Source organism: Bombina bombina, chromosome 11 (genome assembly GCF_027579735.1).
Source record: "Bombina bombina isolate aBomBom1 chromosome 11, aBomBom1.pri, whole genome shotgun sequence".
Taxonomy (NCBI): domain Eukaryota; kingdom Metazoa; phylum Chordata; class Amphibia; order Anura; family Bombinatoridae; genus Bombina; species Bombina bombina.
In genome coordinates, this window is record NC_069509.1 from 58,048,073 (window position 1) to 58,060,958 (window position 12,886).

At 38.2% G+C, this 12,886-nt stretch overlaps 1 protein-coding gene across 1 annotated transcript in view; it reads left to right on the top strand.

The window, feature by feature from the left end:
• Window positions 1–2,762: 2,762 nt before the first annotated feature.
• CASKIN1 (CASK interacting protein 1) overlaps window positions 2,763–12,886 on the top strand; it is a 444,510-nt gene continuing 434,386 nt past the window's right edge. Inside the window, exon 1 of the mRNA XM_053694420.1 lies at window positions 2,763–3,026. Within this exon, the coding sequence (XP_053550395.1) occupies window positions 2,933–3,026 (94 nt within the window). The 5' untranslated portion in view covers window positions 2,763–2,932. The remainder of the gene's footprint in view (window positions 3,027–12,886) is intronic.

The window sequence follows — 12,886 nt, forward strand, 5'->3', positions numbered from 1 at the left end:
TGTGTAAGTGTGACTGTGTATAGTGTGACTGATGTGTATAGTGTGTATAGTGTGACTGATGTGTATAGTGTGACTGTGTATAGTGTGACTGATGTGTATAGTGTGTATAGTGTGACTGATGTGTATAGTATGACTGTGTATAGTGTGACTGATGTGTATAGTGTGTATAGTGTGACTGTGTATAGTATGACTGTGTATAGTGTGACTGTGTATAGTATGACTGTGTATAGTATGACTGTGTATAGTGTGACTGTGTATAGTGTGACTGTGTATAGTGTGACTGTGTATAGTGTGACTGATGTGTATAGTATGACTGTGTATAGTGTGACTGTGTATAGTGTGACTGTGTATAGTGTGACTGATGTGTATAGTATGACTGTGTATAGTGTTACTGTGTATAGTGTGACTGTGTATAGTGTGACTGATGTGTATAGTATGACTGTGTATAGTGTGACTGTGTATAGTGTGACTGTGTATAGTGTGACTGATGTGTATAGTGTGTATAGAGTGACTGTGTATAGTGTGACTGATGTGTATAGTGTGTATAGTGTGACTGTGTATAGTGTGACTGATGTGTATAGTGTGTATAGTGTGACTGTGTATAGTGTGATTGTGTATAGTGTGTAAGTGTGACTGTGTATAGTGTGACTGTGTATAGTGTGTATAGTATGACTGTGTATAGTGTGTATAGTGTGTATAGTGTGGTTGTGTATAGTGTGGTTGTGTATAGTGTGACTGTGTATAGTGTGACTGTGTATAGTATTACTTTGTATAGTGTGTAAGTGTGACTGTGTATAGTGTGACTGTGTATAGTGTGACTGTGTATAGTGTGTATAGTGTGACTGATGTGTATAGTGTGACTGTGTATAGTGTGTATAGTGTGACTGATGTGTATAGTGTGACTGTGTATAGTGTGACTGTGTATAGTGTGACTGTGTATAGTATTACTGTGTATAGTGTGACTGTGTATAGTATGACTGTGTATAGTGTGACTGTGTATAGTGTGACTGTGTATAGTATGAATGTGTATAGTGTGACTGTGTATAGTGTGACTGTGTATAGTGTGACTGTGTAAGTGTGACTGTGTATAGTATGACTGTGTATAGTGTGACTGTGTATAGTGTGACTGTGTATAGTGTGACTGTGTAAGTGTGACTGTGTATAGTATGACTGTGTATAGTGTGACTGTGTATAGGGTGACTGTGTATAGTGTGACTGTGTATAATGTGACTGATGTGTATAGTATGACTGTGAATAGGGCACTGTGTATAGTGTGACTGTGTATAGTGTGACTGTGTATAGTGTGACTATGTATAGTGTGACTGTGTATAGTGTGACTGTGAATAGGGCACTGTGTATAGTGTGACTGATGTGTATAGTGTGACTGTGTATAGTGTGACTATGTATAGTGTGACTGTGTATAGTGTGACTGTGTATAGTGTGACTGTGAATAGGGCACTGTGTATAGTGTGACTGATGTGTATAGTGTGACTGTGTATAGTGTGACTGTGTATAGTGTGACTGTGTATAGTGTGACTATGTATAGTGTGACTGTGTATAGTGTGACTATGTATAGTGTGACTGTGTATAGTGTGACTGTGTATAGTGTGACTGTGTATAGTATGACTGTGTATAGTGTGACTATGTATAGTGTGACTATGTATAGTGTGACTGTGTATAGTATGACTGTGTATAGTGTGACTGTGTATAGTGTGACTGTGTATAGTATGACTGTGTATAGTGTGACTGTGTATAGTGTGACTGTGTATAGTATGACTGTGTATAGTGTGACTGTGTATAGTATGACTGTGTATAGTATGACTGTGTATAGTGTGACTATGTATAGTGTGACTATGTATAGTGTGACTGTGTATAGTGTGACTGTGTATAGTGTGACTGTGTATAGTATGACTGTGTATAGTGTGACTGTGTATAGTGTGACTGTGTATAGTATGACTGTGTATAGTGTGACTGTGTATAGTGTGACTGTGTATAGTATGACTGTGTATAGTGTGACTGTGTATAGTGTGACTGTGTATAGTGTGACTGATGTGTATAGTGTGACTGTGTATAGTGTGACTGTGTATAGTATGACTGTGTATAGTATGACTGTGTATAGTGTGACTATGTATAGTGTGACTATGTATAGTGTGACTGTGTATAGTATGACTGTGTATAGTGTGACTGTGTATAGTGTGACTGTGTATAGTATGACTGTGTATAGTGTGACTGTGTATAGTGTGACTGTGTATAGTGTGACTGATGTGTATAGTATGACTGTGAATAGGGCACTGTGTAGTGTGAGTAGAAGATGCTGTGCTGCTGGGTTCCGCCTCTGGATGCCGCTCACTGCCGGTGCAGCCAATACCGGGGCAGGAGGGAGGGCAGGAGGCGATCAGGAGGAGACAGAGACACCGGGCACTGATGAGGAGGGAGACACCGCATCCTGCTCGGTCACTGGCTCTGACTTTACCTGGGACCCTCCAGCCCCTACCGGACCCTGAGAGAGCTCTGATCCCGGGGAGCAAATCAGACTGAGGTACCAACCGGAATCAGCCTGAGACCCCTCCGCACCGGGCTCATCCTCTGCACCACAGACAGCTACCCGAGCCCCGGGACTCCTCGGTACCAAGAGGCCTTTATCCATCACTGAGGTCCCCCCATCCCACCTCTGCACCCCCTCAGGATGTTGCTCGCTGCCGCCCCCCTTGCAGTCTCTGCCTGGCTCCTCCCGCCTGGAGGTCTGTGCTCTCCCCCCCAGCAGATCTGACAGCCTGTCCTCACCTCTCCACCCTCCTGGGGCTCTTCTCACCATCACCCTCCTCACCTATTTGCCCATCACAGACTTGTGAATTAATCATGTCCCCTCTGTAAGGACTGGCCCCCCACTCCCAATTTATCCTAATCCGTTCCCCCCAAAGAAGGCAGCAGGATGGGGAAGGACCAGGAGCTTCTTCAGGCTGTGAAGACTGAGGACCTGGGGTTGGTTCAGAAGCTCCTACAGAGACCCAAGGCAGGCAAAGCCAGTGAGTAAAGCTGTGATGTATTTAATTGGCTCTGATGCTTAAAAGGAATTAAAACAGCAAAGAATTAATTAGGAGGCTCTGCTCTGTGTGAGATTTTGTAGCACCCTTATGCCAGCAATTCATGGTTTATGTGACCAGGAACTGCCACCTTTGAGTGACATGTATAGCATAAAGCATGGGGACCTTAGCAGATAAAGGTGGCATTTACATTACATGGTATAGTGGGGTTTCCAGCATTCAGGTATTAACCCATTGGGTGCTAGAGAGGGCTGGAATGCATTTTCCCTTTTTTCTCTAGAAATAGCAAACCTTGGCTGACATTTATATGGTACAACATGAGGACACCATAGTTTCATAGAGGAAATCTATATTACAAGGGCATATTAGGCATTCCAGCATTTAGTGTGTTAATTAACCTATTGGCTGCTAGAGAGGGCTGGAATGCATTTTTTTTTAAAGTAAAAATTGCCACCCTTGGGTACCATGTATAGTGTACAGAATGGGAACATCAGCTGCTGCATGGAGGGGCATATGCAATTGAAAGATTAGTCTCCTGGCATGTACTGTGTTAATGAACCACTTGGCTCCCAAAAGGAATTGCAATTCATTACATAGCAAGGCATCCAAGGGATTAAACCCTTATGCAAAAGTGTCAGTAGGAACATGTGGATTGTAAAACATGTCACAGTGCGCTGGCAGCCAATGGGTTAAATGTGCTCTTCGTTTGCTGATCTGTGTATAACATGTAGAATATCTATACAATAGATTTGCTTTGCTTGAAAGGATTAGTCCCAGGTTTGTTCTGCTATTGAGAAGTCATTGTCTAAAATCCTGTATTATTTTGGGAGATACAGGTCTAAAGGGTGTTGTTTCCTACAGCTGGAGGTGTGGGAATTGGTTGATGTTAATAAAACAGCCAAATTATGCTCATCTGGTCCTCTCTGGCTGGAGATAGGGGTGAGAGTGAAAAAAAGCCAATCTGCACCAGTGTCTCCCAGCTGGGGATGGGTGATGGGCTGTACCAGAGATGCTGTTACTGCTGCAGGATGCAGAGTGGGAGGAGATGGGCTCTGAATATCTCCCTCTTCAATATCTCAGGTTTATCCTTTGCTGGGATGGACATTGGCTCTTGCACTTCCCCATAGCATTTATAATGTATTATTTTATTGGGCAGATTGAGTCTTCTTGTAAAGGATTTCAAAAATACTGGTTTACAAAACCACCCCTTTTCTTATTGGCCACTGTGTTGTATTCTCCTTCATTTTTTGCAACCTTCACAGAAGGGCATATATTGTACATCCATAGGTTACCAGCTGGGGACGGTGATGTGATGGGTCATTTCAATTGCTGTAGGCGCTCTGATTATTGGCTATGCGAGCAATCTGCAGTTCCCTGGAGCATGATGCTCATCAGACTGAGCCAAGCACTGGAGAGACAAAATGATATGAACCAGCACCATTTACACATTTCTATAACCTTATTATCTGCTAGAAACTTACAAGGGTCAATTTAGAGTAACAGTGAACAACACTATAGCTAATAGGAACTAAATATTCTAAATATTCTGATTTAAAAAACATACACTGTTCCAAAATTGTTTCAAATCTATAATTTAAACACCAAAATAGCCATATAGGGGCTATTGGCTATTCAGTGTGTGTGTGTATATATGTGTATATATATATATATATATATATATATATATATATATATATATATATATATATATATACTGTATAAAATGTATATATACTGTATATATATATATATATATATATATATATATATATATATATATATATTATATATATATATACATATATATATATTCCCCCACAATGAGTGTAGTAAACTCCTCCTTAAATGGGTTGTCATAAGATTTACATGGTTTAACCGTTCATGGTTAGTGAGATCTGCATTGTAGTATTTACTGATTCATTGCAGGCGACTTCCAGCGGAGGCGTTGATTTGTAGCAGATATAGGTTACAGCACTTATGATTATGCCTAGCAAGGCGGTTTGGATTTTTTTTTTTAATGTAAAATGATGGCAATAGCTATACTGCATTCTCATTTTACCAAAAACTAGAGGTGTTGGCAACAGAATAAATAATTTCACACCATTGCTGTATTTATTTTGTGGTTTTGAGTGTAGATTTTGGATAATGTAGTTGCATCACATCTTTCTATAATGTCCTACCTTCAGTGTAGCATTGTACCTGTTAAAAGAGAGTGTGAATAATTTTATTAACTGTTACCACTTCTGCTGGAAGGCATTATTATTGAGATGCATAAATTCAATTCTGAGATTTTACAGGAAGCAAGAAAATAAAATAAAAAAATAAACTGATCCAAGTGCAACTGTACTTCATGTAAATATTATGTTTTTTGTGTGATATAATATCTCTGTATAAGTCTCATTATTTCTGGCCTTTAAAACTTGTAAGGCTTGTCCCTTTCAGCCAATGGGCATTGTGCATAATGCAGTTTGAGTTCTATATAGACATGAATCCTGCTATTTTGGTTTTACGCAACTTTACATAAACGTTTTTAATGTAAAAAAATGTTTTTCACTTGTTTTATTGTTGATCTTTCATATGGATGTCAGAAAATGTTACTGGAGCTATAAAATAAATACAGAACATTGTGATCACTTCCTAGATACTGGGACATGAAACCCTTCAATTAAAATAGTGCTCACATACTTTTTAAGTGATGTTTGTGTTGTATGTGTGGATAGTTTTTGGTGGGCAGCATTCTCCCTTAGACACCTGATTTATACTTAAAGGGACAGTTCACCCCCAAAAATGTCTCCCCTCTAAATTGTTCCCAATTATCCATTTTACCTGCTGGAGTGTATTAAATTGTTAACAAGTAGCTCCTTTACCCCTATTTTGGCATTTTAAATAGCTGATTTAGCCTGTGGTATCCCCACCTTTACTGAAGGTTTGTATACTGGAGTCTCAGCTTTTGAATAGCCTAAGTAAACACAGCCATCAGAAGAAATTACACTCCCGGTGGGGTGCAGGGTAGTTAAGCTATACAATCATTTTCCATTGTTCTCTTTAAGTATTATTGTGCTTTGGTTTACAAACAGCTATAAGATAAGGAAGCAAGGGTGTGTACACAAAGTGATAACATAATGAGATATATTACCTGAAACTCAACCTATTGTAATAGGCTGTGGTTAAAAAGCACAAAACCAGCTAATTCATATACAGTACACAAATAAACTTGAAAATGCAATTTCTTATACATTTTATACTCTGCAGCTGGTATAACAACTAATTGAAAATACATTCATATAAAAACAATTTTACAGTGTACTGTCCCTTTAAGGGAAGAGAAGCGCTTGATAAATCAAGTCATGTGAGTTCTGTTATCACAGCATTATTTGTAGTGATGTGGTATCTAGTTGGTCATAAACCCTCTTTCATTGAAATATAGGAAAGAGGTAGCCAACAGACATGATGTGTCTATTTAGTTTGTGAAACTCTCATAAATCTCTCCTACAAGATGGTACTTAAAGGGATAGTCTGGTCAAAATTAAACTTTCATGATTCAGATGGAGCCTGCAATTTTAAGCAACTTTCTAATTTACTCCTATTATCAATTTTTCTTCGTTCTCTTGGTATCTTTTTTTCAAAAGGCAAGAATGTGAGCTTAGGAGCCAGCTCACTATTGGTTTAGCACCTGTGTAATGCTTGCTGATTGGTGTTTAAATGTAGCCACCAATCAGCAGGTGCTACCCAGGTGCTGAACCAAAAAAGTGGCTGGCTCCTAAGCTTACATTCTTGCTTTTTCAAATAAAGATACTAAGAGAATGATGAACAATTGATAATTGGAGTAAATGAGAAAGTTGCTTAAAATTGCATGCTCTATCTGAATCATGAAAGTTTAATTTTGTCTAGATTATCCCTTTAACACCGGGGTTGACATATATGTTTAAAAATTAACTACTGTATTTTTTAAAAGCAGTTTTCTCATAAATAACCCTGTGCTAGTGGGTTTAACCCCTGCTAAAGTAATTAAACATATAGGCAGACTTGTAGAATGGTTCACACTGATGCCACCCCCAGAAACGTACAAATCGACCAATCAGTTGCTGAAGTAGGTGTTGATTGGCTGATCAGAACTTTTCTGTGACTGTAACACAAATTGTCTGTTATTGGGGTTTTCATTTGTTTGGCAAAAGGGAAATTTAAATTAGATAAAGAAATAAAACAGCTTAGTTTTTGAGTATTACATAACTTTAAAGGGACGTGAAAGTTGTAATTAAACGTTTGTGTTTAGATAAAACATGCAGTATTAAGAAAATTTTGTTCTCAAATTTACTTTGTTCTCAAGGTAGGCTTTGTGGAAAAGCATACCTAGGTAGACTTAGGGCACTACTGGGAGATAGCTGGAGATTGGTGGCTATAGTGCCTCTTGTCATTGTTTACCTAGGTCCTAGTAGTGCATTTATGCTCCGAAGCTGACTTTTAGTTGTTTAACCCTTTTCAGGAGTTAAACACGTCGATATACGCAAACAATAAGGTATTAATACAATGCTCTAATGCATAACAGCATTTTTTTTTGCACTTTTATGTTTTAAACCACACAAAAACAAATGCTGTGCAGCCACCCTTTCATACATTAATAGTCAGGGAATGAGTTTATGTAGAATAATTGTATTTTGGTATTATTAAGCATGTTGTTGTGCAGTACAAAACGGGTACAGCACAAAGTATACACACTTTAAGATCTCTATACTCCTAGTATACTTGGCTCTGGGGCTATCTATGTAAGAAAGTTACAGTGAATTCATTTGGAAAGGAATGTGCAATAGATAATGAAATACATTGCAAGCAGTGCAGTTACTTTTAAGGTGCACTCCCCCACAGTTAGCTTGATAATATGCGTTTTACATTTTGTGCTATCTATACATGCCTTGAGATTTTTAAATACAATATTTAGTTATGTGTAATGATACAACTTTGCGATATATTTTCATGAATTATTTTGCCCCCTTTTCATGTCTCAGAACTTGAAAAGTACCCTGCTGATTTCTTAAAGCTAACCCTAATTCTCAACCGCTCCCTTATCATTTCCCTCCTTGACTACTGCAATTCTGTCTTCTCTGGTCTCTAAAGCTATGGCTTGTCCCCACTACAAACCATCATGAATGCCTCTGCCATGCTCACCGGTCCACATCACCTGCACCTCTTTGCCAACACCTCCCCTGGCTTCCCTTAGCCGTAAAGGGACATTATACACTCAATATTTATTTGCATAAATGTTTTGTAGATGATCTATTTATATAGCCCATGCAGTTTTTTTTTTTAAATGGATAATTTTCTTATTTTTAAATAACATTGCTCTGATTTTCAGACTCCTAACCAAGCCCCAAAGTTTTAAGAGAATACTGACGTATACCTACTCCAGCTTGCTCCTGTTTATGTAAAGGGTCTTTTCATATACAGAAGAAGGGGGAAGGGGGGGTTTTCTGTTATTTCCAACTTAAAGTGGGTGTTCTAGCTACCTTTTTAACAGAGCTAAATTGGGAGCTTCTAAATAAGTTTTTAAACGGTTTTATACTGGATTTTGCATAGTATTCTTTATATTAGTGTCTATTAAATGCAGTTATATGAAAATTGGTGTATACTGTCCCTTTAAGAATAACATTTACAATTTTGACCCTAACGTACAAGATCCTCTCCAGCATTGCATCCTCCTATATCTCTGCCCTTGTCTGCAAATACTCCCCAACCCGCTCCCTGCGCTCTACCCAACAGTTACTTCTCTCCTCATCTCTCATTACTTCCCCACACTCTCGTCTGCACAGCTTTTCTAGAGCTGTACTTATCATATGAAACTCCTTGCCTCGCTCAGTAAGACTTTCCTCTAGTCTCAAGAACTTTGTCTTCCTTAAAAACATATCAGTCCAAGGACACATACAACTTACTTTAAGATGTCTATACTACTTATATTTCCCTCTCCCTCAACTTCCCCATATGCCTCCTTTAGAGTGTAAGCTCACCTGCCTGTCAATCATTTTATGTAAAGATGGTTTACAGTTTACAGTTACTCAAGGGCAGGAACCTCCACCCTTATGATGTATGTAAATGTCTTCTGATTATTGTAATCCATAACTGTATACGTTAGATTTAGGTGTATGTCTTCTACGGATGTGCATTCGGATCCCTCATGTGGAAGTAAGCAGCCTCTCGTTCCCTTCGGATGTTTTTGTAGCCGGATTGATTCCTCTGAAAGATCCCCACTCTAAGATCTGTATTTGCACAGATCTTAGAGCGGGTTTTTTTTATAGGAAACAATCCGGCTACAAAAATATCCGAAGTGAACAAGCGGCTTCTTATTTCTGCATTCAGATCCTCACCACGGATACAAATGCACATACCTAATGTCTTCTGATTATTGTACCCCATAACTGTATGCTTAGGGATCCATTTATCAAGCTGTGTATGCAGTTGTGGAGGCCCTTAATGCGAGACTGCAGCCGATAGTAAAAAAGCAGCTGTCATTAGACCTCTACTTGCGAACCTTTACCCCAGCTCCATTAGGATAGTGTGAGTAGAGGGCGGCATTGCAAAAGCAAACGCTTGTGCAATGATAAATGCGGGCTGCGTATTGCTGCCCATTTTCTCCAATCCGAGGCAACAGGTTCACAGAAGAGAACCCTGTCCGTTCGGGTTTTGTTAAATGGGGACCTTAATATTACAGTGCTGTGTAATATGTTTAAATTATATAAATAAACAATAATAATATTAAAATACTATATATATTTCACTTATTGCTTTAACTGATAACAAGTGCAAAACAATTCCCTTTATACTAACTTTACAACAGTAGTTAGCCTTGTTGTCTGCAGACTAAAGCCCAGATTGGCTCCTTCATATAAAACAAATGGTGGTTGGAGTTTGGCTATTGATGAAGGCAGTAGAAAGAATGTTAATTTGTTTTAATAACATTTAGACTTGGCTTTTTTCAGTTTTCAAATGTTATGTTAGTTTTATAATGTTCATAATTAATTTAAATATCCACATTTGAAATTTCGAATGTAACATTCTATTTAACAAATACTATTTAGATGTTCAATAGTTCATTTGGTAGGGAATTTAGTAAATTGATACTTAGGGCCGATTTAACAATGTGCGGACGGAGTTGATCCGGTGTAGCGGATTTCTAGTGAAATGCCTGTGCAATGCCGCCCCCTACACATTCGCGGCTGCTAGCAGGGGGTGTCAACAATTAACCTGATCGTATCCAATCGGGCTGATTGCTGTCTGCCACCTCAGAGGTGGAGGACGAGTTAAGGAGCAGTGGTCTTTTGACCGCTGCTTCTTAAAGGGACAGTCTACACCAGAATTTTTATTATTTTAAAAGATAGATAATCCCTTTATTACCCATTCGCCAGTTTTGTATAAATAGCACAGTTATAATAATACACATTTTACCTCTGTGATTACCTTGTATCTAAGCCTCTGCAGACTGCCCCCTTATCTCAGTACTTTGACAGACATGCAGTTTAGCCAATCAGTGCAGACTCCAAATAACTCCACGGTAGTGAGCATACCTTTATCTATATGACACACATGAACTTGTACTGTCTAACTGTGAAAACTTTCAAAATGCTCTGAGCTAAGAGGCGGTTTTCAGCGGTTTAGAAATCAGTTTGAGCCTACCTAGGTTTAGCTTTTCAAAAATACCACCAATGGAACAAAGCAAATTTGATGATAAAAGTAAATTGGAAAGTTGTTTAAAATTGCATGCCCTGTCTGAATCATGAAAGTGTAATTTTGACTAGACTGTCCCTTTAACCTCCGCTTCAGGCGGACCTGAAGCGGAGTGGGATGGAAGCAGCATCCTCTGCTTCATAAATCTACCCCATAATAGATACACATATATCAATTTGTATGTTTCTATTTTGAATAATACATTTAAAGAAAGCATTAGAAATACTATTACATTAAAGTGATGGTAAACTCTCCCTTTTAAAAATCAGATCTGGAATGTAAGCGCTATTTTAGATGGGGTTTTATTCATCATGTGCAATGAAGATGCGCTATAACTTAGTTATTAATATAGATATGAAATTCAAATACCCCACATTACACCACCCACTCCTAAAGTCAATTTTCCTGTCAGCTAAATGACTGAATTACTCTCCAATCAATGCTCTAGCTACAACAAAAGTGCCATATGGGGAGAGCGCTGATTGGACAACAATTCAATCTGTTAGCTCACAGAAAATTTTACTTTTGAAGTGGGCGGAGGAGCATGCAGTATTTGAATTTCATATCTATATTAATAACTAAGTTATACTGCATCTTCATTACAGCTAATGAATTAAACTTCATCTAAAATAGCACTTACATTCCAGATCTGATTTTTAAAAGGGGAGAGTTTACCATCACTTTAAACAAAGAGGTGTAAATTTGTCATCAGTACATACTTGGCCATTCATACTATAGGCTTATCACAGCTATTCTAAAGCTTGTGTCCCTGTAAGCACAAAAATAAAAACAATTTACATGAAAAGGGGAATATTTTATTTCTGTTGAAAAGCTTAATTAACTACAGAAGATTCCTTAGGGACATTGTAGACAGAAGTCTTAATAGGTTTATATCCCAGTATATAGATTGGTGACTTTTCATTGGTGCGTGTTAGAAATAGGAGCAGAGAGAAATGAAATAGACAAAAAAGTCTATCAGAATAAATAATCATAGAAAGACTGTAGCTTATTAAGATGGTTTGTGTTAAAACGTTGGCATTGCTCTGTTTCAAGTAAGCAAAAAGGTCATTGCTTTTCCCAGCTGCAGAGACCCTATTAGCCTGACTCTGCTGCGTGTGAAGTTGCCCTTCACATCCTTATCGCTGGAAGATTTATTTGCCTCTTGTGGTCAGTTTGAATACAGAATACATATAGAAATCTTGTAAAAACATGTTATTTCAGAAGCTGTGTACACCGTCAACTCACTGTTTGTAAACTTAAAAAGATTTAAAGGGACATTGTTTTATATTATTGTTTATTTATTTGTGCTGACAAAATACTTTATTGCTGGGTAAGTGGGTAGAAGTTCACAAAGGGTTATATAGAAAGACGCTATGTTACTGAGGGACTTAAAGGGATAGTAAAAGTCAAAATTAAACCTTTATGAGTCAGATAGAGCATGCAATTTAATTCTATTATCTAATTTGCTTCATACTCTTGTTATCCTTTGTTGAAACGCATGCCTAGGTAGGATCAGGAGCACCAATGCAATACTGCTGATTGGTGGCTGCACATATATGCCTCTTGTCATTGGCTCACTCTATGTGTTCAGCTAGCTTCCAGTAGTGCATTCTTCTTCAACAAAGGACACCAAGAAAATAAAGCAAATTTGATAAAACAAGTAAATTGGAAAGATGATGAAAATTGTATGTTCTATTTGAATCATAAAAGGCAAAATGTTGGTTTTATGTTCCTTTAAGGCGAGATCAAGTGTCACCTATAGTTAAATCCCCCAATATAAGAATATCTCGCACATCAAACTAAACCGCTAGCAATGCGGGAAAAGCAATAATTCTAACTGCAACACTTAGGACACTCGTTTGCAAAACGGTTTTGTAAATTTTTATAACTATAAAATATTTGCCCTGTCTGTTTTATTGGATAGAATGAGAACCGTCTCGGAAACCTCCCAGAAGGGAGCTGACCGAGGGCGTTCCAGAGAGTTCAAAGCTGACAAGGTCACCTCGCTTTCTCTTGAACTTTTTTAAAGTTTTTTTGTCACAAGCCATTAAGGGCCAGCCTACAAGTGGAGCTCAAATGTTTGTGCGCAAGCGATGTCGGGTTTTCGTGATTGTTTGTGCACAGGTTAC